Source organism: Nesoenas mayeri, assembly GCF_963082525.1.
Source record: "Nesoenas mayeri genome assembly, chromosome: 3".
In the NCBI taxonomy this organism is placed as follows: Eukaryota; Metazoa; Chordata; class Aves; order Columbiformes; family Columbidae; genus Nesoenas; species Nesoenas mayeri.
The window spans coordinates 76,491,702-76,518,172 of NC_137544.1; the positions used below are offsets into that span (position 1 = coordinate 76,491,702).

The 26,471-nt window shown below is 43.4% G+C and overlaps 2 protein-coding genes across 3 annotated transcripts in view; one reads left to right on the forward strand and one right to left on the reverse strand.

Annotated features, from left to right (window-relative positions):
- The window catches only part of URB2 (URB2 ribosome biogenesis homolog), a gene marked incomplete at its 5' end in the record, with an annotated part of 18,561 nt that extends 15,972 nt beyond the window's left edge, over positions 1–2,589 (reverse strand). The window contains 2 exons of the mRNA XM_080342371.1: positions 759–935; positions 2,464–2,589. Coding sequence (XP_080198497.1) covers positions 759–935; positions 2,464–2,589 — 303 coding nt within the window. The remainder of the gene's footprint in view (positions 1–758; positions 936–2,463) is intronic.
- Positions 2,579–25,351, forward strand: TAF5L (TATA-box binding protein associated factor 5 like; the record flags this gene model as incomplete). 2 transcript variants are annotated; one of them, XM_080342372.1, is made up of 5 exons in its annotated part: positions 2,579–3,433; positions 8,104–8,248; positions 13,033–13,137; positions 16,579–17,303; positions 23,212–25,351. In XM_080342372.1, 5 exons carry the CDS (start codon positions 2,579–2,581, stop codon positions 24,007–24,009), a joined length of 2,628 nt encoding a protein of 875 aa, XP_080198498.1. In that variant the 3' UTR covers positions 24,010–25,351. The 2 variants fall into 2 exon arrangements, with proteins under 2 accessions (XP_080198498.1, XP_080198499.1); XM_080342373.1 differs by having other exon boundaries at positions 3,056–3,188.
- Between the last annotated feature and the right edge of the window lie 1,120 nt (positions 25,352–26,471).

A 26,471-nucleotide genomic window follows, 5' to 3' on the forward strand; every position in this document is an offset into this window, starting at 1 on the left:
TCTGTACTTCACAAATCAATTTCTGCAGGTAAAGACAGTTTTCTCCTGCTTCCTTCCAACTAGATCACAACTAAAAGGGTCATTTTTCCAGCCATTTTGATGGCATTTACAGCCATCCACTAATTCTTCTATTTCTGTAACTGGGAAGCTGAATAAGAAGTTAATAAGAAGTTACACTTTCTCGTAACTGAAGTCTCCCCCATTCACTTTCAAATGAGGTTAAAATAATGATATGATTAAGATATTATATGATTAATAGTAATTTGGTGCAACCCTCTTTCAGAGTCATTGTAAGAAGCTGCAGTGTCTGCTGAACAGCACGTCACTCTGCACAAGTACTCATGTCAAGCACACTGATGAGCCCCACAGTGAGGGAAAAATCTCTCTCTTTAAGACTCTCAGGCAAAATGGCAATAAAAGCAGTAAATAATACAGAATAGCAACATATGGAACCAAGCCTTTACCAACCTATTGAAATACTTAAACGAGTTCACTCTGATAGTTTGAAGAAGTCAAAGACAGGAAATTAACTTTAAGGTTGTTATTAGAATGCTCTGCCATTTTCAGCCTTAGTACTGCAAAAATACAAATTGTGTTGCAGAAAAGAAATAGAGAAATTTTTATTAAAGGTCCCAAAAGCCATCTTATTAATTATTCTATAATTCAGGTAACACTCTATACAGTGAGGAAAAGTCACATACTGTAGAAGACACACACTGCTATCCAGCATGTTGCAAAAGATACAGAGTTTTAGTTACCTGTGCCACTGAAAAACTGAGACCGATTGTCTTTCCACTCTTTAACAGATTCTGTAGTCTTCTACTATGGATAACGTTGTCTAAATACGCCCACAGTTTATCAACAACTTCATCCTCCAGTTCAGGTTTCTTATTGTAGTATGAAACCAATGCATGGCTTACCCAATCGAGTAATACCTGTTACAAAAGGGAAAAGAAGTAATCTTTAATAAACCCCAGGTGAAAACAAGACAAAGGTAGTACCTCTGCACAATTACAGCACTCATCCCTTGAGAGCTGCTCTACATCCAAGCAGAACAGGCTCTGACTTAGCAGAGAAGTCCACCCTTGCAGGTTTTAACTAAGATCTACATTCCTTAGAGCTTTCATTCTAAGTCAAATGTTGGCCCTGTGCTGCTCTGTGACCCCGTAAGGCAGCTTTCAGGAGTCAACATCCTAAGGCCCTTTCATCAGGCTATAATTCTGACAGTCAATACTGATTAGCAAACATAGTCTTTTAAAACAAAACATAAAGAATCAGATGGTTTTCACTTTCTGACAGTTGGTATTCCTTCCACATTCCCTTCTTGGTACGCTTAAATTTACTACCTACAAATTCAGTCCTAGGAATTTTGACAAGCAAACTGGAAAAGGTTGAAACCTATTTATTTAAATTATTGATTTCAAAATAAAATGATGGTGTATGGCTAGATCCAGTTTTCTAGGTAACTGAAAAAACAGGGACTCAAAACACTGATCTCAGATGGCAAAAGCACTAGGCTGCACAAGACCACAAGGCTGGGGGAGCAGTACAAGACACTCCTCACTCAGGGAAACACTGAACAGACATTTGGGAAACATGGTCAAACCAGAGGACTAGAGGGGAGAGGATGATTTCCAAGCATCTTCCAAGGAGATGCTCATGAACCCTGAGTGCACTCTTTCCATGTGCACAAACTGAGAGCACCAGGAAATTCGTGTGTAGCTACAGTCGCTTCTCCCACTCTGGAGTCCTTGTTCCTAAGTACGACCAGAACCATCAGACTTTAGAGCATCCTGTGTAGGATATAATAAACCATGCTAATGACAGTTCTGTTGACAGCAGTCTATTGTCTACCTGGGAAACAGAACATGCACCAGCCCCTCTATAAGAAACACTCTGCAGGTGTTTCTGCTGGAGCATCATGCATAATAGAATCACAGAATGTCAGGGATTGGAAGTGGCCTTGAAAGATCATCTAGTTCAATCCCCCTGCCGGAGCAGGAACACCCAGATGAGGTTACACAGGAATGTGTCCAGGCGGGTTTTGAATGTCTCCAGAGAAGGAGACTCCACAGCCTCCCAGGCCAGCCTGTTCCAGTGCTCTGTCACCCTCACCATAAATAAGTTTCATCTCATATTCAAGTGGGACCTCTTGTGTTCCAGTTTGCACCCATTGCCCCTTGTCCTACTGTTGGTTGTCACTGAGAAGAGCCTGGCTCATCCTCATGACACTCACCCTTTATATATTTTTAAACATTAAAGGTGATGTTATGAAAACATTTTGTACAACCACACAGAGATCAATAGGCGTTCATAATTCACCATCAGAGCCATATTTGCACTACCACCTGGGGTCAAGAGCTGAAGCAACTAGATCTGGATGTTATTAATCAATTTATCCCCAACAACAATCAATTATCGGGAATTTTTTTCTTTCGTTGCTTACCATTGAAAAGTACTTACTTGCTCTTTATTAGGAATAACGCACTGGTGGGAAATCCAGGCAAAATGGGCTAGTTTGAGTTTGTCTTCCCAAGAAGTCTTGGCGCTTTTCAACTTCGGGTAAATGCCGGAGTAGATGGCGGCCATGGGGACAGCACATGGGCCTCGGGAGCCGGCGAGACACGGCTGGAACAAAGGCCAAAGCTACGGCAGCAGGCCGGGAAGGCGGCCGCGCACCCGCTCCTCAAGGCCCACCCGCCAGCAGGGCAGCCCAGCCCCTCCAGCCCCTCCAGCCCCCTGGCCGGTCCCTCGCCCCGCCGCCCCTGCTCCCTCCGGCGCTGCCCGTCCCGCCGGGCCCACGCCGCTCGCTCCGCCCGCCCCCCCGCCAGGCAGCGCCAGCCAGCGCCAGCCGAGCGCCGAGTGCGGGAGGCGGTGGGGGGAGCTCGCGCCCATTGGCGGCCGCAGGGCGCCTGCGCGCGGGGCGGCTCCAGCCCCGCTCCCCCCCCGGACCCGCTCCCGCCCGCCGCGGCGTGTGTCAGGCAGCCATGGAGCGGCCGCCGCCAGCCGCTGCCGGCCCCCGCGGAGCACCGGCCGCGCCAGCGCCACCACTACCGGCAGCCAGGGGAGGCGGCAGCGGCGGCGCGCCCGCCGGCAGCGCCTGGCGTCGCTGGGCGCAGTGACAGCGCCTCCCCCCCACCCCGGCCCCGCCGGCCCCCGCCTCCCGCCGCCGCCGCCTGCGATGCTCAGTGAGTGGCGGGGAGAGGGGAGCGGGGCCGGCGCGGGGCTGCGGGACGAGGCCCGCGGGGAGCGCGGCGGCGGGAGCGGGCCCGGGGCGTCCCGCCGGGCCGCCTCGTGGCGGAGGCCCGCAGGCCCGGCCCGGCCCGGCAGGCGGCTCCCGGGAGGCCGGGGGCCTGGGGCAAAGGCGCGGCCCTCGGGGGCAGCCCCGGCGAGGGCAGGGCCGGGCGCCTTCCTTGCCCCTGGAGGTCGCGGGGTAGGCTTTTCTCCTTTTTTTTCTTTTCTTTTTCCTTGAAAAGTGCTTGGGTTTAATTAGCAGATTCTTATCGCACCATTTCCCTTCCTTTTTTTTTTTGTTTTTTGTTTTTAAATTTTTTTTCGTAGGGGAAGACTTTGGCTTCCGCATCCCTGCAGCGAGTGCCCGTCAGTTCCCCACGCGTGAGCCGTGCCCGGACGGCTGCAGCCCGGGACACGTTTGGGACGGGCCAGAGGGGCTCCGTGGGGCCCTTGGCGTGGGTCTGGGTGTCGGCTGGCGGGGCTCCCGGGAGGACGGGTTGGGTGGCGGGGGCTGGAGGCGTGAGGGGCCGCGTTGTGTCCTGCGGGTCCTGCCCTGGCAGCACAGAGCGGGCAGCGCGCTGTTTGCCTCTTTCTTGGGGAGCTGGGAAGAAACACCGAGGAACTGGCAAAGCTTAACCTGTGGACGGTGAGCCAAATCGATGTCCAATGCAAATGGATACTGGCTCTTCTAAAATCACAACTGTTTCCTCTCTGCCTCGTCACCTGAATGCCGCTGCTTGGGAAAAAGCCTTCTCCGTAGTTCCTGCTATCGGCAGCACTTTTCCTATTTTGCACTGCCGGCACGCCGTGTCTCCATGTCGGCTCGTCGTGTTTACTTACCTGTTTTTTTGAATTGCAGCTGCTGCGTGTGTGAAGTCCATCCGCTCTAGGTTCACAGCTTGCTTCCTATTAGTTCATCCTTCCAAAATTTTGTAAATCTTAGATTAATTCAGTGTCAGGAAAATTAAGTGATATAGTATTGTTGGTAGATGCCAAATTTCACCTGTAGTGATAGGAGATAAAAGGTGGTGCTTCTCTGTTCATAGCTGAGTCCTGAGATAGTTCTCCATAGATAATATTCAAAACACACTTTTGTGGGTTGTTTGATTGTTGGTTTGGGTTTTTGCATGGGTTTTTTTGTTTATTTTTTCTGAGATTGCTTGCCCTTGGTTTTCCTCTGATGCTTGCAGATCTTTCGTTAGTCTATTGTAAGGAAGAGGCTGCTGTCCCAGTGTCAGGACAGGAATGCTGAGTACTTAAAAGCAGGATTTCTGATGCTGACTTTCAAGCTCTTGTTCGTATGTTCATACTGGTAATATTTCAAGGCTGTGGAATCTGCCTAAACCTGTACCTGAGATGTAGCATAGGCAGGAAATTAATTTCCATGGCCCAGTGGTTAATACACAGATAATTCCCAGCTTTTCTAGGAAAGAGGAACTTGTGATCTGTTTTCTGTGATTGGCCTCTCCTCTTTTGTTTCTTCATTTGTTTTGGTTCCTCCAAAAAAATGAACCTAATATCCATGCATTTTTGTGTTCAAATTTGTGATACTGTAGAAGACATTGCATTGTCGCTGTGCAGACTCCTCATGCAATCTTTCTTCTCTCTTTCCTTATATATTTTGCTTATCAGTAAAAAATAGTTAATGGCATTAGTATTTTTTGTTCTCTCTGGCTGGTTGAGAAGAACAAGGCAGCTGGGACTTCTGAGCAATTATTGCCAGTTTTCTGCAGGCATGGACAGGGAACGCTATACATGTTCAGTTTGTTTTATATTTTGGAGATTGTCTTTCGCATTGAGAGCTAGAGTCTTAAAATTGGTTTGGAGGTTAAAATGACGGGCTTGTCCTTTTTTGCCTTTAAATTCTACATCCTTGACCTGTTGTGAACTGGCTCAGCTTGAACCCAGTTGAAGGCATTTTGGCACGCTGTCCTTTTGTTTATTTTATGATAAACTCAGATTGTGAGGGCTTTGTGAAGAAGATTTGTAGGAATGCTGGGTTTGCCCTTCTTGCACTTTTCATGATTGCTTTCCCTGCTTCTGTGACATTGCTCTTTGGAATGCTGATGGTGAAGTATAAAGGCAAAATAAATGAAGAAATGAAATGGAAGTAGGGGTGATGGTGTGTCTGATGCCAATGGGTGTTTCTTGATCAAGGTGCGTTTCCTGTGCAGTAGTTCCTGCTCCGTCACCTGGGAGTAGGGAAAGAGATCTCCTTGAGATACTGCTCGTAGCACCCACTAGTGTGACTGCTGGGAGGAGTACACAAGGTGTGTGAAGGGAGCAAGAAACTGCACAGGTTGCATAAAGCAGCTGCAAACGCCACCTTCCTGCCCTTTGCTGAAGAAGCTGGGGCTTCCGTGTTATCCCCAAAGCTCTGAAAAAGCTCGGATTTGAATCAGCTGCCAGCGACTGCTTCTTTCCCAGGCCCTTCTCTCTGGCTGCTAAAATGTCTGATCCTGATGTTAGAATTTGCAACTGCTGGGTAACCTGCTGCTGTTTTTGCTTATCATGTGAAATTTACCATTTTCTCTGTTGGTCATCTGCTCCTTCAGCAGCTTGAAAAGGCTGATCTCAGTGCTCCTCTTGTTTGTCACTGTTATTTCAAAGGGTTCCCTGGAGTTCTGCATATTTGACACACCAGTTTTTGGTTTCTCTGATGCATTGTGAGTGTATGAGGAATTATCTGTACGTGCATGCTGTGCCACATGAATAATGGGTTTTAACCTAGTACCAATTGATCCTGTAACTGAAACAAAAAAAGTATTGGCAAGGATATTTCTAGATGCTCTCTCTTTGCAGTTGAGCCACAGACTTGAGGCTGATTGCACACTTCTGACTGGCTAAAACACTTCGGAAACATTCAGTTGAATCTGTTCTGTGCTATTTTGGGAGTTAGTTTCTTTTGGATTATAAGCCAAGTACAACAATCTAGATACACACGCTTCAAAATGGTTTCTAGACCTGAAATACGCATCTACGAGAGCATCTCAAATACAATGAAGTTGCTACCCAAACCTAAGCAGGGTGGCAGACTGTGTGCAGAGGTGTCAGTGTGGACATGGGCCAGTCATTTGTACGTCAGGCCGTGCTGCTAGCTGAAATGCAGAATAGTAACATAATATATTGAGAAGCTTAGTTAAGGGTATTTTAATTTTAAGAGGATACTAAGATGCTGGTCCATCCCAGTGTCCACCCTTTTTCATGTTCTTCATTAGAATTTGGTTTTTCCTACAGTTTTGTGCAGCAGAAAAAGTGTTATATTTGAGACAGTGTAGGTCTCGGATTTAATTTATTTAATTGCAAGGAAGATGAAAAGGAAGTTTGCTTTTGGAGTGGAAAAAGTTGTGGTTGAAGCTAATTATTTTAATGGGTCTATCTGGAAATGCTTTGAAAACTTTGTACCTGTTGATGCCCCTTCCCCACCCTCAACAGTTATTTCACCTGTGAGAAAAAATGAAATTATTTTCAAAAATTTTCATCAAAGCATATGGGTTTGCAATTCCACATATCTGTTTAAAGTCACTTTTGCTGAGACTTTGCTTCCCTGTCTGCTTGGAAGTTCACAGAGGGTTTATTGTTCTAACAACTGGGATAAGCACTGAAGTGAGCATGAGTAATAGAAAAGGCTCATTTATGTTCATATTTTTTAAGCTTTCATTTTGTTAGAAATACTGTTCTTCCAAGGGAGAGGAATGGGCATCCTTGTCTCCTTCTCTGGAAAGTTGTGTTTCATTGTATTTAGCTGCTCAAACCAGAAAGCTTGTACACTTGTAAAATGTATGCAGGTGTTGTGGCAGCAGGGCTGTAAGGTGTAGAGCTATCTTGAGGCAGCCTGTACCTATTATTCTAGTAGAAGAAAATTGTTGCTTAGTTCTGCTTTAAAGTCTTTTATGTTATCTAAACTTCTGTGTAAAATCGATGGCTATTGCAAAGGATTGGAAGCAGTTAGGGGCTGCTCAAATAGCGAGAGAGCTATTGCATTCACCTTACTGAGGTTCTTTTATTACAAGCCAGAGACTAAAAGCTAGCATCAGGCTTCTTTTGGTTTTGAGGTACTATTAAGTGGTGTTTATGAGGATGGATGGCTGTCAAAATTTATATAAATGAACCTTCAAAAGCTTTTTTTTTTTTTTTTTTTTTTTAACTTGTGGGAGGAAAGTCTGGATAGATGGGGGCAGGCAAAAAAGTCAGAAGGCTCTAATTTTGTTTTTAATTTCCCTGGTTTTGGGGGTTTCTTTGTGATTTTGGTTTTGGTTTTGTTTTTCTGGGATTTTACTTAACTTCAGTGCCTCAAGTCTGGCTCTAACCTTTAAGTTCAGGCTATAAGCTATTGCTTCTTGTACTCCCCAAATAGGTAAAATAGACGTGGTGTGTTAAGAACAATTCTGAAATTTCCTTCCTGTATATTAATTTCTCATTCCCTTGAGTCTTCTGGTATCACTTTGTTGGTTGGTCAAGCAGAGGAATCAGAAAGTGACTGAAGAATACTCAAAGTGCTACTGTAAAAAAGAAAGGAGAAGAAATGTTCCCTTTTTATGAGTTATTTTTAACAAAATCAAATACTTAGCTCACCACTGCAGCTTCTGTCTAGAATCCTCAAAAGTATTTTGGATTCCTTGGTGAAATTAGTAGAACGAGGCATCAAAATATCTTCATGGATCTGATTCAAAGTGCCTAGTTATGCCTTAGTAGTGAAGAGGGAAATGCCTAGAGGTTTTGTTTCATGCTTCACTAATGCAGTTGTTTGACTTCAGCAATGAAAATACTGAGCTGTTCATTCTTGGTTTTAATACAGCTGTGGTGTGTGCTGGTCTTAGTATATACCTACGCAGTCAGAGCCTCATCATCTCTTTCTTTTCTTTTGAGGTCATGAAACGCGTACGCACAGAACAGATTCAGATGGCAGTGTCCTGCTACCTCAAGCGCCGTCAGTATGTGGACTCTGAAGGTCCCCTAAAACAAGGGCTGAGGCTGTGTCAGACTGCTGAAGAGATGGCAGCTAATCTCACAGGTAATCCTGTCGTATTTTCCATGCATGCTTCTTGGCAGAGTAGTGACAAGTGTGAGTATGTGTATTGGCAATATGTGAATTTGTCTGTATGTATGGACAGCTCTCCTTTTGAAATAAAGAAATTTCCCATTTTGAAGTTGATGTGAGTTCTGACGATTTGAAAAATTAAGATGTGAATGAAAGTGTAACAAGGTGGGATTCATCGTCAGTGAAACAACAGGCTGAAATACCAGGTCAGGGTAGTGAAAAATGCCTGCGTTGTATCCCAAAGAACATGAGGTCTGGGGAGCAGGGGTGCTTTGGGATAGAGGTGAGGAATTAAGAAGCAGGAAAATCTGTTGTACCTTTGTATTCCAGCAGGGCTATGTCATATGAAACGAAAGTGATACAGCCTATTTCTTTCTCTGGCCTAATCAGCTTTCTGGTTCTAAAAGCTCTGCTCTGTTGCTTGGGAAAAAAACAAACAACAACAACAACAACAAAAATCCTTCAGCGGATGAGACAGTTTCTCTCCCTGCATACTCCTTCTCCAACAGTTCAGAATCCTGTTACACTACCTGCTTTTCAAATCCTGTTTGTGACAGTCTTTGTTGTAATTATTATTTTTGTTATAACAAACTACACTGCTGCATGAGCACATACAAATATTCAAAGGATGCAGACAATGTGGAGGTTATGTAGATTAAATTTACTTGTAAAAGTAATGGAAAATATTGGGCTGACCTTTTGGGTGAAAACGAAAGGAGGAAATATTTTCTGTTAATGAAATCGCTTAGATTGTGACAGTATCCCAGGCTAAGAGTGGTGGAGACCTTATTTACTTGTGATAAAACTTGGTTTGACAAAACGTTAGTTGCTGTATAACTCTGCTTGCAGGTAGATAAAATTGGATGCCAAAATAGCTCTTTTCATCTCTAGAGTATATTACCATAGTTACAATCCAACGAGTGTCTTGTGGGTAAATGTCCAAGCTGACTCTCTCAGAGGCCTGAAGGAAATTGGGTAATATTTCACTAATAGAAGTGACTTATGTTGTCTTCATACTTTCCATTTCCTTATTGTTTTCAGCGTAACTACTAGAAGTTTGTTGCAACTCCCTGAAATAATACTGAGGGATACAGGGAAGGCATGAAACCAAAATAAAATGCCAAATTGTTTTTGTCTGTTTTATGGAAGAGGTGCATAGAAAGATCAGTGTTGAAATGGGGTTTAGAACTTGGGACCAATCCATATCAGGAGAATGCAGGAGTATCTGAGTAGGAGAGAGGAGCTGGATTGCAAGCCCGTGCGTTCTCACATGGCATCATGCAGAAAAAAATGTTTCAGTAGAGAGTATGAATAAGTGTGCAATTGAGTTTTGTCTTTTTACTAATCTTCCACCGAATGTTCTTACTAAATTTCTTATTAGTCTGTATTCTCTTACCAGTGCAAGGGTTTTGTGGCTGGTGATTCAGAACTTAGTCATCAGTTTTTGTTAGAACTGAAAATGGTCTGCTCTCATGTATTCAGCTGCTTACTACTTCTTGTCAAACATGCTCATTGTAAGCTGTCAGTGAGTACGCTACAGTTCCATGAATGACTGTTGAGAAAGAAAAACCCAGTTTGTACTTATTCTGACTTTCTGCTGCTGTCATCTGAAGTTTTGCAAACTGAGTAAAACATGACCAGATTCTAAAGCCTGCATTGCTTTATTTTGGTGAAGCAATCAAATATTTTTTTCTGAAGATGTTTTTACTCATTTCTTAACAAAACTCACCTTGCTTTTTCCATTCAGCTCTTATGTTTTGTTTGACTTTTAAATTAACAAACCTGTTTAAATGGGAGAGTTGCTTCCTTCTGTCTTAAATTCTGCAATTTCTTCTTTCACAGTGAAAAGCATCCTCTGGTTTTGGTTTTAAGTAGTTTTGTTTCTCAGTTGTACCTCAGCATTTCTTTTTATCTTCTTCCAGACAGCCTCTTCAGAAGAGTTCAGCCCTTCTTCATTGCCTCATGTACTTGTTACATCTGTACAGCTCTGCTTTCACAGAATCATAGAGTAGCCCAGGTTGGAAGGGACTTCAAAAGATTATCTGGTCCATCCTTTCATGGAAAAGGGAGCCCAGATGAGATTGCTGCAGTTGCAATCAGACAGGGTGCTAGATAAAATACAGCACAGACCTTCCTCGTGACTGTCCTGTATTTCTGTAGAAAACTAGAAGAATTAGTGACTAAGGAACAGGTTCCTCTAATATTGCCTATGCTATACTATCAACACATAAGACTATCTGAAAAGAAGTAAAATTACACATATTACATGCATGTAAAAGAGGAATCAGTTGCTGTGAAACACTGTTTGCTGTAGCCCTGTGTTTGTCAGGTGGAAGCAACGCTGCTCGTAGCCAACACAGGACACCAGGAGGGTACTGCCCATATCCCTGGGTTAGGAGCAAGTTCCTTTGAGTTTGCTGTCAGATCACACAGCTGGCTGCAACTACTGGAAGTGAAGTCAAGGAGCAAATGTTTCCAATAGATGTTCTTATAACCACTGAGGAAGTGGAAAAGACACTATGGTAGATTTATTAATGTATGAGAAGGATATGGCCAGTGTTCTATTTCTATCAGGAGAATAAATATGCCTGAAAATTTACTCTTGTTTTGGAATCATTTGATCCTTTTTGTGGTGAGAAGGAATATAATTAGAAGTAGAACTTGTTATAACTGTCTGGCCTGTAGCGTCTGTTCACCATTTGCTTGATGGGAACAAGTTCTAGCATCACTACTGAAAGAGTAGGGCGTAACGATTGCCCACTCAGACTGTTCCAGGATAGCTGGCCAAAGATGATACTTCTCTTTCTGAAGCATGATGTACATCTTAATTTTGGAAGTAAGTTGCTTATGCAGCAAAAATTGAACGTGTGGCGTGGAGGAAGCACTTCATGGCACCAAGGGCAACCAGTTGTGCTTGTGTGGCGCGGGCAAGGTGGCAAGTCATTCCTGTCCCTGCTGAAATGAGGCCACTGGAACTCCAGGGAGAGTTGACCCTTGGATGTTACCCTGTGACAGAGCATAAAATACTGGCCTTTGTATTTCTGTTTTTCTTTGCTTTTACAAGGAGTAGTATGGGTGGTATCCAAAAGTGTCACCAGGTATTCCTGAGTTACTACATGTGCATGCATGCAGTTTACTTTCTCTTGCTGAATATTGGTTATATTAAGTCAAATAGCAGACTAATTTTCTTTAGCTGTTAAGTAATACTTAATGTGAGCTTGGAGGTCTTACCAGCTTTCAGTTTCTGAAGCTGCCAGGCTGTAGAAAGCGCAGTGTAGCTCTACCTTTCAACAGGTGATATTTGTGTGTTTTCAGCTGATTTGAGAGAAGATAGGATGTTGATGCTGGAGTCTGTGTTTGTTTTTTTCCCTGTGATAAGCACAGCCCAGCTCTCTGTTTCTGAAGCTGAATTCAGCTTGCCCTGGAGAACTGGTAAACACGCCTCCTGTGTTTCCATAAGGACAGACCTGTGTCTTACCAGAGAGAGAGGGGAGAATAGCGAGAGGCTGCCTGTACACCATGTGCTGATCTCTTTCTAATTAGAAGCATTGAAAGGAGCTGGAGGCTGGCCTATCTCTCTTCAGCATGTGAAAATTTGATGATGTTGTTTATAGACTTCCAGGGCTGTCAGAGTTGTGCCTCTGTGTGTGAGCCAAATGCTGGGACAGAAAGTGATCAGTCAGGAGTAGGAAAGCAAAGAGAGAGGATGGAAAGCATTGGGGGGGCAGGGGAGACTGAAGGAAGTTGAAGAAGTTAAAAATGAGAGTAATGAAAAGAAGTTTTGTAGAAGGGAAAGTAGTTATTAATTTTTTTAAAAAAAATAGGAAAGAAAAACAGTGAAATTCCTTGCCCTTTTGTGCTCCTCTTAAAAGAACAGACAAATAAGCATATTAGTTATAATTTTGTAACTTGTGTTTCTAATCTCTGGTATTTGTACACGCTTAGGATGTATTGGTGAGTGGCTGTAAATCTGCACAAAGTCCCCTGAGAGGTTAGCAGAAGAGCAGAGGTTTGGTGCCAGAGAAGGAGAAGCCAACTCCCTTTCTAAATAGTTCACAACCACTTTTACCGGAGGTGATAATGGTTCTGAAAACAGGTTTAGCACCATCTCAGGAGACCGTAACAACTGGGTTTGTGGTCAGATACCAGCTGCTACTTAATCTGAAAAGTCCTTAGGAGGACACATTTTGATTAGAAACTAGTAAGTGTTTGCTTAGAGATTCAGTGTGTTTTCATCACCACCCCCGGGAGACTAGTGAATGATAGTGACTAGGACAAGGAATTTGAGACTCTTGAGGCAGTGCCATTGCAGACCTTCTGTCCATGATAGGTTGTGGGTCCCACTGAAAAAGAAATTTTGGAGAAAGCTGCAGATTGTTTTCCTCATCTTTTCTGAGTGCCCAAGTAGTAAAACCGCTGAGTATTATGTAAAACTGTTAAGGAATCTGTGATGGTATTACTCTGAATTTCTTGGGAACTTAAGGTTGTATTTGAAAACTTAAAAATGTGTTCTGGGGGGAGCACGTGAGTTGATTTTTTTGATTTAATTTTCAGTATACATCCGGTCATTCATGATCTGTCTGAGTTGTTAATGCCATGTTTAGATGCTTTGGACTATGTCATCACTGGATGATTTGAAAGATGAAATGTCATCTTGGTGGCTGCATTACCTTGGATTTTTATGAGTAGCTTTGTTTCCAGACACATATGCAAAACCCCTTAAATCCCTATTTAATTTTACTTATTGTATTTCACAGTCCAATCTGAATCTGGTTGTGCCAACGTTGTGTCTGCAGCTCCCTGCCTGGCGGAGCCACAGCAATATGAAGTACAATTTGGACGATTACGCAATTTTCTCACAGGTAAATATCAGAAAGCAAGGAAGAGGAAACTATCTGTTGTTTTTTTTGTTGGTTTTTTTTGGGTTTTTTTTTGTCATTTCAATGAATAAAAGACAAGATAAAATATTAGATACATGATTTTTAATTTTATTGATTTCTAGTTTTGAGATTTCAGTTACTACAATTAGAAGTTTGTGGGTTTTTTTCCTTTTTTTGTTGCCTGGATGCTGAGTACTTTTGGCTTTTGTAGACAGCGGTATGCTTGCCCTTTCTTATTCAACCATTTGGCCGTTGTGTTGGACAACAGCCGACCATGAGCCAGCAGTGTGCCCAGGTGGCCAAAAAGGCCAACAGCATCCTGGCTTGTGTCAGAAATAGTGTGGCCAGCAGAACTAGAGAAGTGATTGTCTGCTTGTACTCGGCACTGTTGAGGCCCCACCTTGAACCCTGTGTTCAGTTTTGGGCCCCTCACTACAAGAAAGACATTGAAATACTGGAGAGAGTGCAGAGGAGGGTGACGAAGCTGGTGAGGGGTCTGGAGCACAAGTCTGATGAGGAGCGGCTGAGGGAACTGGGGCTGTTTAGCCTGGAGAAAAGGAGGCTGAGGGGAGACCTTATCACTGTCTACAACTGCCTGAAAGGAGGCTGTAGCATGGAGGGTGCTGATCTCTTCTCCCAAGTAGCAAGTGATAGGACAAGACGAAATGGCCTCAAGTTGTGTCAGGGGAGGTTTAGATTGGATACTAGGAAACCTTTCTCCATGGAAAGGGTTGTCAGGCATTGAAACAGGCTGCCAAGGGAAGTGGTGGAGTCGTCAATCCTGGAGGTGTTTAAAAGACTTATAGATGAGGTTCTTAGGGACATGGTTCAGTGCCAGAGTGAGTTATCAACTCAATGGTCTTGAGGGTCTCTTCCAACCTAAGTGATTCTATGATTCTAGAGAACAGCATATATATATATATACATATATATACACACACACATATATATATATGTATGCAGGGCAAAAAAGATTAGAGTGCTTTATGTGAAAGGCAGGTAACTTAGAAATGAGTGTACTTCTCTGCTGTTTAATAGTTTAGGGGGTTGAATTTTATTCATAACTGGCTTCATTTTATGAGGATCTAGATTTTTAAGGGAGAGTCTTCTTTTCCCTTAAATTTACCTGTACTGACTTTGAGACTGGAGGTGTGATGCAGAAAAAAAGAAAAAAATTAGATACTCCTTGGAATGCCCTTATTTCTTCTGAGTCCCAAATGTGGGAAGAAGAAAGTAGATAGGATTTTTAGATAATAGTACCAAGGAAAGTGAGGTTGCTACTCTTTCTGCCTTGTGGTATGTCTACATTTGTCCAGTACAGGGACTCTATTCCGGCATTAATATTCCTGAAGGGAGGAAGGCAGAGGCAGAAAATAGTGCCTTAATCTTAGCCTTGCCACCTGGAGCAGTTCAACAACATTGCTCTTTAGTATTGAAGGTAAATCTGTATGGTTTAATAGATTTTTGAGAAGTGTGACTGCTCTGTTCAGTGGCTTAAATATTACTTGGGGAAGTGCTAGGCATGGTTTTGGTGTTCAGGTTGACTGTTTTCATCTTTTTTGTCCCTCTTGCTCAGTTTTGATTTCTTATTCCCTTACAGAAACAGGAGCAGTTCATGTGTGTAACTTGCCAGGCAGCCGCATGGCACAGCAGGACACTTCCCACTTCTGTGACACCTGCCTACAGGGGCACTAAGGAGTGGGCGAGGGACTAGGACCACTGAATAATTAATTTATGATTTACTCTAGAGGTCTCTAGTTCAACTAGCTGCTCAAAGCTGGGTGTAATTGGGGTTTGATCAGGTTGTTCAGGGCCTTGTCCAGCCAGATTTTGAAAATCAAAAAGTGTAAAGAATGCACTGTACCTTTGGGCCTCAGCTGTAGTGTCTGAGCAATTTGGTGAGAAGTTCCTTTGTAGCAGCTTCTCTGTCCTTCCACTGAGCACCTCTGAGAAGAGGCAGGAGAGGCAGGCTTCGTTTCCTCCATAATGTCCAACTGGGTACCAAAGACAGGAGTTACATAGCCCCTTAATCTTCTCCAGGCTAGACAGACCCAGCTCCTGTAACCCCTCTTGAGATGTCGCTGGGGAACGTTTTCTTCCTTCCTGTTTCTGCCAGTTTGCCATCTCTTCCCTTTTTCCCGTGCTGCAGAGTGAGGTCCTTCCTCTTGCTGCGTTTCTGGACTATATAGCACCTGCAAAGAAAACAGCACCTGTTGGCTGCTTGGTGCTCATACTGCATACAAAACACTGGTTTCACTGGCTTTGGCCCAGTTTCAGTGGGACAGAAGGGAAAATGATGCCTAAGTCTGCAAGTATGTATGTATACACTGCAGACCACACACACATTCTGTAGTTACTCATATAGAAATGAGAGAGAGGCACAGCATGGACCAGAAAAAGTCTGGAAGAGTGCTCAATAGGAGAGGAAAAATAACCTAATGGAAAAAGGAAAAAAGAATATGCATTGTTGAGTGGCAGGAGGGAAGAACAAGTTGAAAAGAAGCAGTGCTGTTTGAGGATCAGCAGTGCCTGTTTTGTTCCAGTAATTTGGACTGTTTGGTCCTCTGGTGACTCGTCGTTGTGCCCTGTGTGCTGCCATGGTGTTCTGCAGCAGGGCTTCGCTCCTTACAGCTCCCTGCTGAACGTGGGAAGGAAGCAGCCCAAAGAAGCTGGTGAGGGTGGAGTGGAGCTGTTGTACAGATCAGTCTCTGCAAGGTCCAGCACAGCCTAATGAGGAGTTCCTTACGCTGTGTGCTAGGAATTACTGCTGGGATTTGCCTTGGCAGAGAGAGGAGCATGGGGAGAGTGAGAAAGCGTGCACATGAGCAGGCACAAAAATAAAACAAGAGCACATTGCAGTAGCTTTGGAAACTGTAGCTTCCTTTTCCCTAGAGACAAATCAATTCCATCCAAAGCACCCCATGCAAGTTTTATTGAAGCTGAGAAGAAAAAAAAAAAACACCAAAGTTCAGGCCCGCACTAAGCTCGGTAAATAATTTTGACTTAAACATGTTAAATACTATTCTAAATATAATTAATAAATTTTAAAGTCCATTTATTGCAATAAACAGAAGGCATGTTTTTTTTCCTTTTAAATTCATAGGGTAAAAATTCAACTGTCATGTAATTTGAGATGGTATTGTAATAGCTGTCCCATGCCTAAAAAGGGTTTTGAAATGTTTGCATTTTGTTCTGACAGCATACCTCACTGACTTGAAAAATCTCTCTTCGCATCTGTAATAGGTACTGTGTATTCCCTTTGGGTGACAGAAGAGGTTCACTTAGATTCACCAACAACAGTCTCCTCTTGCTTGCTCTCTGTCACTGTCAAGCTTTTTTGAAGTAGTTGTCCTTGCTCTGTTTTGTTCCCAGTAGGAAGTGGATTGAGAAATCATTCAGAGTTTGTTACTGTTTTTTATATAGATTCAGATTCTCAGCACAGCCATGAAGTGATGCCTCTTCTGTATCCCCTCTTCGTCTACCTCCATCTGAACATGGTCCAGAATGGCCTAAAAAGCACAGTGGACAGTTTTTACAGCCGCTTCCATGGCATGTTCTTGCAGAACGCCAGCCAGAAGGATATCATTGAGCAGTTGCAGACTACCATGACTATTCAAGATATCCTGTCCAACTTGAAGCTCCGGGCTTTTCTGGACAACAAGTATGTCATCCGCCTTCAAGAAGACAGCTACAACTACCTTCTTCGCTACCTCCAAAGTGACAACAACAACGCCCTGTGCAAAGTCCTGACCTTGCACATTCACCTGGATGTACAGCCCGCCAAGAGGACCGACTACCAGCTCTACGCTGGTGGGAGCTCCTCACGCAACGAGAGCAATGGCCTGGAACCCAGCGATGTGCCGGCTTCCATTCTGCAGAACGAGGCGGCGCTGGATTTACTGCAAGACAGCATTAAACGTGTCAAGGATGGGCCTCCTTCCTTAACGACCATCTGTTTCTATGCCTTCTATAACACGGAGCATCTGCTGAACACTGCAGAGATTTCACCAAACAGCAAGCTGCTTGCTGCTGGGTTCGATAATTCGTGTGTGAAGCTGTGGAGTCTGCGTTCCAGGAAGTTAAAATCTGAGCCCCACCTCGTTGATGTGTCTCGCATCCGCTTGGCTTGTGACATGCTGGATGAGGAGGTCTGGATAACTTTTCCCCCCCTTCCCCCTCCCTGTTTTATGTTGAGGTATTTTGGGCATGTGTTGTGGGGTATTAAGTAATATCTTAGGGGAATGTGAGGCTGTTCCACGACCTGTTGGCCTTGACACACAAATTTTATAGCCTATTCTTGTCCGTGTTCTTTCCTGCAGTGGCTGTAAATGCTGCACTGAGGTGCAATGAGTTTGTGCTCTGGTTGTATTTTGTTAGTCCTAGGTGCTGATCTCCCTCCTCCAGCTGTCCTTGAACAGATGACAGTACACAGGCAGCCCAGTAAGGACAGGTGACTAGAGAAGGTTCCCTTCCTCGAGGAGCATGAAGCCTTCTTATGGATGGGAAGATGAAACAAGGATATTCAGGCAGTAAAAACACATTATGGTAAAGGAAAACTAGAAGGAAACTGGCTGAGAACCATCAGTCAGAAGGGTGGAGAGAAAGGGAGAGATGCAGGAAGAGGAAAATAAAGACGAAGTAAGGAAAGAGCCAAAGGAGGCTGGACTGAGGCCTCAGTAAGAAGGAGGGATGCCTAAGTGCAAAACTGTATTTAAGGAATCACCTTAACCAGAGATGAAGAGTTAACATGGAAAAAAATATCTAAAATGTCTCTGTTAAGGAGTCTGCAGTGTAGAAACTTCAGAGACTTCCCACTTGGAGTGCTGGAGAAAAGGGCAGGGGGATGTATGCCTTCACATGCCAGGCTAGATAGCATCTTCTCATTTACTGGTTTTTTTTTTTGCCTTCTAGTCACGCCCTTCCTTCCCTCTTGCCACAGCTGCCCACGTAGCATCTTATATCTGGTTAGAGATCAGATTTTGTGACTCTTCCTTTGTTTAATAACTCCCCTCTTGAAGGAAGAAGAAAAAAAGAGCCTCATTTGTTCTTGTGTTGAGTGTTTAGCAGGAGTAATGTCTTTTTTCCACTGTTTTTTATTCCTCTCATAAAAAATACCTAGTGGCAGTGTTGTGTTTATTTTGGAAGAGTGCATAGAGCCTGCTGTGTGCAGGGATGTATGGTTAGGGATTGCTTAGTTAGCTTGAGAACCAGGGGCAGGTATCCAGGTGAGGTAGCTCAGGGGCATGCTCACCGCTTCCCAGATTAACCCTTTCTGCAGAATGAGCAGGTAAGTGGGTCAGACTAGACAAGATGGACTTGTGGACTTATTTTCATTATAAACTGCAAGAGCTCACAGGACATGTGACTGCGTGTATCGCCTGTCACGGAAACCAAATGTCAATAACCTGCAACAGAGGAGAATTTCTCTGGTAAATCAGCGGGTTACCTCCTTTCGCTCCAGGCTATAGAAAAGTGAGATACTGCCAGGTTATCAGGAGTGCGTGTTAGCTTTTTTTTTATTTTGCACAGAGGCGCATACTTTGATATTGTATGTGTAGTATCAAACAGCCATGGAAGCTTGAGTACAGGTGGCTCTCATTGGTTATTTAATATTTTGTATATCCTGCAGTGTTTGTGCACAGGTCAAAAACCAAAAACTGGTCAAAGAGCAGCACAGGTTGAAGTCATTGTTGCTCTGAATAACTTCCACCACTGACAAAACAAATAGTGACCTGATCGGGAGTTCAAAGTTAAGGAGTTAAGGGACGGTACCAGCCTGAATGGTCTGCTGGTTATGTGTCCCATGTGTAAATGAAAGCCTATTGACTACAAAGGAAATAAATTCCTGTATCTGAAAGCCCAAAGTGAAAATACACAGGCACCCATGGGATCACGGGTGGGAACAGACCAGCACCTGCTTGGGTGCCAGGGGAGCAGAAGCCACAGATACCGAGACAGATCGAACAAGACCACCCTGAGCAGACTGCAGTTACCAGTAATGCAGCTCAGTGTGAACTTGGGCTGTGTTTCAGACTGTTGCTGCACTATAAGCAGCAACGATTCACAGCAATAAATCTGATAAAAACTTTGACAAAGAATGAAAATTCTGTATGTGCTTTGACATTGCTTCTCTGGGTTCTACAGAATAACTTGTGAGGATGTTAAACTTGGCTGGGTTTTGTAAGGTTTCTAAATTTTGTTTGGTTTGGTTAATTTCTGTATTGTGTAATTAGCTTTGGATACTGTATTTAGTAGTGGCTGAAATAAGTATTCTTCAGCTTCATATTTGATTTGCTGCAAGCAAAGAGGTCCTTCTGCTTATGAAGAAATAGGAGTCTAAAGCTGTGCGAGTTTCAGTGGATCTTGTTCAGGGTGGCAGTAAAACTACACTGTTTGGTTTATTAGCTCTTTACATATATATAAATATAAAAATGAGATTGAGACTTGGCAAAAGTATTAGAGAATGATACTTTTTCCTAGTCCATGTAAAGCCTTTGTGTCAGTAACGTCGAAGTCATCTACTAAGTGTAATTTTAGTGAATTTTCCTAAGTGTGGTGCCCCAGGGCACTTCACTAGGGTTATGTTGTCTTGCCTCTTGGAAGTAGGAGAGGCTTACTATTTTGAGATAAATTCTTTTTTCTGTATAGTAGCATCTCACAAATGCCACTTTATAGCTCTCTTACTTAAGGTCCAGTGTAAAAATGCAGTTTTGCAGCTGTGCAAATGGGCGTATTTATTTGTCTCTTTGCCATTTTGCCATGCGCATAACTGGTACTACGTAAATCAGTATGAGAAAATAGTACTCTCTGTTTCAATCTGCAAGAGTGTCAGCCTTTAAATTCTCTAAAGACTAAGACTTGAGACCATTCTGTTCTGCTTCTAAGATTCTGCTTTTAAGTGGCAGTGGTCCTTTAGGTGGTAGTTAGCAGGGATGATGCTGACACCTGGGTGGATGCAGATGGGAGAGAGTTCTGGAAAGAGCAGAATGAAATGTCCTGCAAAGAGTGCTGTGGTATTTAGTCCCTCATCTTTCCCTGATAGGGCATCCCTGCTGTAGGCAGGGAAGAGATCTTCCATTTTGACATATTAAGAGCACTGCAGGATGAGAGAGATGACAAAACCCAGGGAAACCTGTTACTAGTTAGGAAAGAAAAAAAGGCAGTGAGCGACATACTGTTTTGCTTTCTTGACGTTATCGATGCTTTTTGTGGCTCACTGGTTCCCTCGAGGCTTATGCTGGGTAGAAGATAAAGATAGTTTTCATCATCTAGGTGTTTGCTGTTCACAGTGTTAAATGCATTTCCACTAAATTCTTCTGGGTCCAGATGACTGTCATGCAAAATCCATTACTGATTTAAGTAACAGCTGAGGAGTTGGGCAATCTGTCCATAGGTGTATCATTTGGAAGGTGTCTTGCGTAACAAAACATGCCAACATTTTTGTTATTTTCAGTTTCTTAATAATATAATTTTGGGGAGTCCTGTACTTTCTGAGGAGGACTTCCTTTTCACTGCTGAAGAGTAGATTTGGTTTTTTAGCTCATTTTAGTAGCATTTGTAGGTTTTTCCACTTCTATTACTTAAAATCTGTTTCGATAGTTATTTTCAAAATGGATGGTACAAATAATAAAAGGTACTTTTTAGTGTGTATGTAAGTTATTGATTAAAATAGGCTTATATAACTTAATTTCTTGTCCATTCCAAGGAAATACAAATTGTTCATGTTAACCTGCAGCAGCAGCCACTTCAGAAGGAGCCAATGGATATCTGGGTAGTGCCCAGGATATCCATATATCCAGGAAACTTATTCAGTGTATGAAATTCAAATCCTGAAAAAATATTATGAAGAGAGATTCCCTGCCGCCTTGGTGATTTATAACACAGGTTGCAACCTTTCTGTAGCTGCTGTAAATGCTCACTTACATGGTAGCAGCTGTGGGATGCCAGGAAGAGTATGCTTGATCTGACAAAGAAATGAAGCTTGATTCTGCAAGCCACTAATTTAGTGGCTACACTTCCAGCCACTTTGTTGATCTGGTCAACAGAGTAACTTGGATAGGGAGGAAATGGAAAATTTAGTGACTCAGAGGCATCACAGGTATAATATCTTTGAGTTATAACAGCAATGTGCAGTTGTTATGCTAAGTGGGTGTCAAACAGAAGTCAAATACAAGATTTGCTACCTGTGACCGTATAGGAGTGTGGTTTTGAATGCTACAGAAGACATTGTCAAATAAGTTGCTACTGTAATACAAGAAAAGTAGGGCAGGTGCTTGCTGACGTACCAAGTAACTCTATATGAATTTGAAGGCATAAAATTAAGTACCTGGACTTGCAGAATTTACAGAAACTATAGTACAGTATAGGTAACTTGAATGGGCTTCCACTGGTAACTTGTCAGGAATCTTATGGTCATACGTAAATAGTATAAAATGCTGCAGGTATCAGCCTCTCTCTTTTAATGTGGCAACATAGCCTAGAGATGCCGTGGGCTCCAGCAAGCAATGCTCTGAGGTAGAGAAAGCAATTTGAATAAGAATGGGGCTTTGCATGCTAGAGCCTGCAATTTCTCTCTGCCTCACCTCCATAGCAGAGATGAAGTTGGCTCCCAGCCACATCGTAAAATTCCCATGGGCACAGGCTGCTCTGAGGAGAATTAGTGTGGCTAAACACAGCCTGCTATTGCCTACTGCTAAACACACGGTGGGGATGGAGAAAGGCAGCCAACGAGCCAAGTCGGAGTTTGCTCACCTTAGATGTGAGGTTTGAAGCCACTGGAGGAGAAGGGCTTTCAGGACTGTTGCTAAGTCTGAAGCAAAGCTGTCCTGAGGTCAGAGGGACGGGAGATGATGTGTCAGCCAGGACAGCTGCTCAGGACACACTGACTTGTGCTGGTGGCTAGCATTCTGGCAGCCCTGGGGAATTGGGTTTCCTCTCGGGGCAGGAAACGGGTAGGTTTTCCACGGCAGAAGTTAAAGGGGCTGCTCACAAGCAAAAGGGCGTTGTTTGAATTTAATATGCAGACACTGTCCGTAGATGAGTGTTACTGATTCAGTACTGAGGAGAAGGGGTGTCTCAAGCACCCCAAGCCATGGTTGTCTCACACTCTGTCACTGAGACCCCAGTTTGTTGGGCAAGGATATTCTATTGAGTTGAGATTAGTTGAAAGTTGTGCAGTCTGTAGCCTTTGAAGAAATGATCCTTGAGCAGACTTTCAGAGGCACTTACCCTCCATGGGGAGATTCCTTTAGTGCAGCTCACTGAACAGTCTTTAAACATGAAAGCCTTTACTTGTTAGCTATCTGCCATGGTACTTGAATTGGAGAATTGCATGATAAAAAGATTTCCAGTGCCATCCTTTTTGTGATTATTCATCTTCTCTTACCCCAAAACAGATCCTTTGACCTAAATAAGCTGCATACGCTTGTTGTTCTTGAAGAGTGAGGATGTAAAAGCATGCGGATGGAGCTTTCATGGAGAATTAGATATTACAGCCTTGATGGGTTTCTGTTCACATGTGGGACTAAGCAGGAATGTCGAGCAGACAGCTTGTCAAATATGCTGTGTCTTTCTCCTGCTTTTTGTTTAAGATACCTATGTTTCTTTTCCTCTACTGTGAGATTCACTTCCAATAATAACCACACCAAAAAAGAAGATGCCAAGATCCGTTTCAGCATCTTAGCAAAAAATTTAGTAGAGAGCAGATAGGGAATAAGCTATGTTTTTAGCAAGTGGAAAAATGTCTGGTTTTTTTTTTTCTTCCCCTATTTGCATACAGTCTCAGGCTAAAGGTGCCTTCTGGAGGGAGCATGAGGCTACCCAAAATGAAGATATAAATCTTTATGTAAAGTCTTCTCTGCCTATCTCTTTCAGCATTAACTTAGATATAACAAATGCCCTAGCAATGTTTGTGTCTCAGAGTTGCATAAAATGTGCCACATCTAAAATAGCTTCTTTGGTATCGACGCCCACCTGTTTTCCTCATGGTACTTCCTGTATTTGTTGAACAGATAAACATGCTTTCCTTTCTTGTTTTTTTTTCTCCTCCCCGACCAGGAGGAGGAGGACGACAGCACAGGCACAGAAATGAAGACCCTGAGAGGACACTGTGGACCTGTCTATAGCACGAGGTTCCTTTCAGACAGTTCGGGACTCTTATCTTGTTCTGAGGACATGTCCATCAGATACTGGGACCTCGGAAGTTTTACAAACACTGTGTTGTACCAAGGACATGCCTATCCTGTCTGGGATTTGGATATTAGCCCCTGCAGCCTGTACTTCGCCAGTGGTTCCCACGATCGCACTGCAAGGCTCTGGTCATTTGATCGGACGTACCCGCTGCGGATATACGCAGGCCATTTGTCAGACGTAGACTGTGTCAAGTTCCACCCCAATTCCAACTACGTAGCGACGGGCTCCACGGACAAAACTGTGCGCTTGTGGAGCACTCAGCAAGGGAACTCTGTGCGTCTTTTCACCGGGCACCGTGGCCCCGTGCTAGCGCTCGCGTTTTCTCCCAACGGTAAGTACCTGGCATCAGCAGGTGAAGACCAGCGGCTAAAGCTGTGGGACTTGGCATCAGGAACTCTTTACAAAGAACTGAAGGGGCACACGGACAACATAACCAGCCTTACTTTTAGCCCCGACAGTAGTTTAATTGCTTCAGCGTCGATGGACAATTCAGTCCGGGTCTGGGACATTCGGAACACTTACTGCAATGCCCCTGCAGATGGGTCTTCCAGTGAACTCGTTGGTGTATATACCGGACAAATGAATAATGTACTGAGCGTACAGTTTATGGCCTGTAATCTCCTTCTAGTGACTGGAATTGCACAAGAAAATCAGGAACATTAATTGTTTTTTTTTTTCCTAAGGAAGCGGGTGGGTGTATTGAATGCCAGAGTCCATTGCAAGCTGAGATTAATGACTGTGAAACACTTTTCTTCCCCTACCCCCTTGAAAGGCACGTTCAGAGTGATACAAATGCTTTAAAATGTCTTGCCCACAAAAAGGCCTGTGCTCTTGAACAGAATAAGGAAAAAAGGAGGAGTAATGAAAATATGTGTGCATTCTAATCTTAGAGAGATGGGGAAAAGTTGAGTAACTAGTAGCCTGGAGAGACCAAAAGCCTGTTCCAGACAAGTGAACTGCCAACCAGATAAGCTGCTGATCTGCACTTAAATATCCTGTGTTGATTGATGGGCAAATCTTACCCACTGTTAACTGAGGCTTGAGTGTGTGGAGAACTACTGGCCCAGTGTGTTTTGTTTTGCTTTTGTTTTCCTGGTATTGCAGAAAACCAGCATTTTAAGACCCTTCTATTAAAAAAATATTATGTATTTTCTACTGTGATAGTGGTCCTAAATATTACAGCTCTGGAATATTTTGGACTGGCTAAGTAGAAAATTCCGTCTTTCCTTTTAGTAAGGGGATGGAAATCTGACCTCAGTTGGGGCCCATCTCTACATTGTCATTTGGGTTTGGTTCCTGGTACTAGCTGTGAGATTTGTATTTATGTTCCATTAATTAGGAATCTTTCTGAATCTGGTTGCACTGTGTTTTGAGGATGGGAGGACAGTGGGAGTAGAGTGGTGGTTTAAGGGTAATAAACGACTTGCCTTGTCTGGACGGAGGGCACAAGAGAACTGAAGCAGCTAAGTTTGGACTCCTAATGGAAACGGGGCATGTCAGTCCACCATTGCACCTCACAGAAATATTTCCGTAAATGGAAGTTGGCAGTCTAGGGAGAGGGGGACAGGGAGAGAGGGAGAGACACAAAGTGACATGGGGAAAAAATAGTATTACTAAATTATTGTGCATACACAGAGGCAGCTCTGCCAGTGTTGGATTTTTTTCAAAATGTTGCAATATCAGTTTCAGGAACACTTTGTGAGATAAATCATCAGCATTTACAACAAGGATCTGCAGAAGGAGCACGTTCTAGTTTGTCATTTGGAGAGATTAAATATTTCTGCTTTCTGGAAAGAGTTATTTTGTATTTTGTTTTCTATTAAAAGCATTTAGTTTAAAAAAAACAAGTGTTCGGCCCCTTTCTGGGAAACTTGCTCTGATGTGCATGGGAAGAAGAAAGCAGGAGCATGTGTCTCCTACGCTGCCTGAGCCAGGCTGAATCGCAAAGGCTGAATCGGGTGGTCTCGCTCGCTTGGTGCATGCGGTTCTGATATCCCCCTCCTTGCTTTCCACAGAGCTGACTTGACAGGTCATGGAGTAGGGTGTTGACACAGCTTTGTAGATCAGCTGAAATGCATGTAGAGGATTTAGGTACCCCCTACAGTTGACAGCATGCACCAGAAGGCCTCATTCTGTAGCACCACATGACCTTTACTTTGTGGTTTGATGTTCTAAAATGCCTCTTTTGAGCAAAGGCATGTTCCTAATGTCTTCTAGATAGGCTGTGGATAGTAAATGATAATTCCCTTCAGCTTCCCTCAGACCTTCTGAACTTTCATGAGAGAATTCTCTTGAGACCATCCAAATAATCAAAAAAAGTTTAGATGACAGCTCACAGTTGCTGGTTTTTATTGTCTCCTTAGGTTGATAAATTACCAAAACCTTTTACCAGAAAAGTGTTTGACCTTTCTGAGATTTGTAACAGCGTGTGCTGCAGCTCAGCTCTGTGAGTACCAGAAACCCTCTGTATGCTTGGAGTTGAATGGCACTGCTAATCTGACGGCTGGGTATCAAAAGTGTGAAGCAGCTCAACAATCTCAGACCAGGGTCAGGCATTTTGGAAAAAAAACCAGTATGCGAGATAGTTGTATCACTCATGCTTTGTGCTCTGCAGGTCTCTAGGGAGAGCTTTTCCTTCAGATCTGTAGAGCTGATACTGCTCACCAGACTAAGCGCATTGTATTCTTCAACCTGCAGTAAGCTCTTTGGTTGTTTTGAGTGGTTTTGTTTGATTCTGTAGATTCTAGCCCAGAGATTTCCTTGTGAAATGATGGCTCTTGTATTGTAGCATAGTATAGAAGTGCTTGGCTGACAGCCTCTGTGAATACCAGGGAAGGATATGGCTCATAGTGTTTGCTAGAACTAATTTTGGTGTGTGTTTGCCATATGTCCTGAGCAGCATTTAGATTTAGAGCAGCTGGACTTCTGGTCCTGAGTAGAACAAACAGCAACCAAAAGGGGGTGGGAGGGTGGAAATAAAGGTAAGGTGGGCAGAGAACAAAGTTTCCCTTTCACATCTTAGTTCTGCTGAATTATTTTGCATAGAAAAGTGATGAATAAAGAGACATAGGAAGCAAATCATATTGTATGTACACAGGCCAAAAGACAGATTTCTGAGGTGTTGG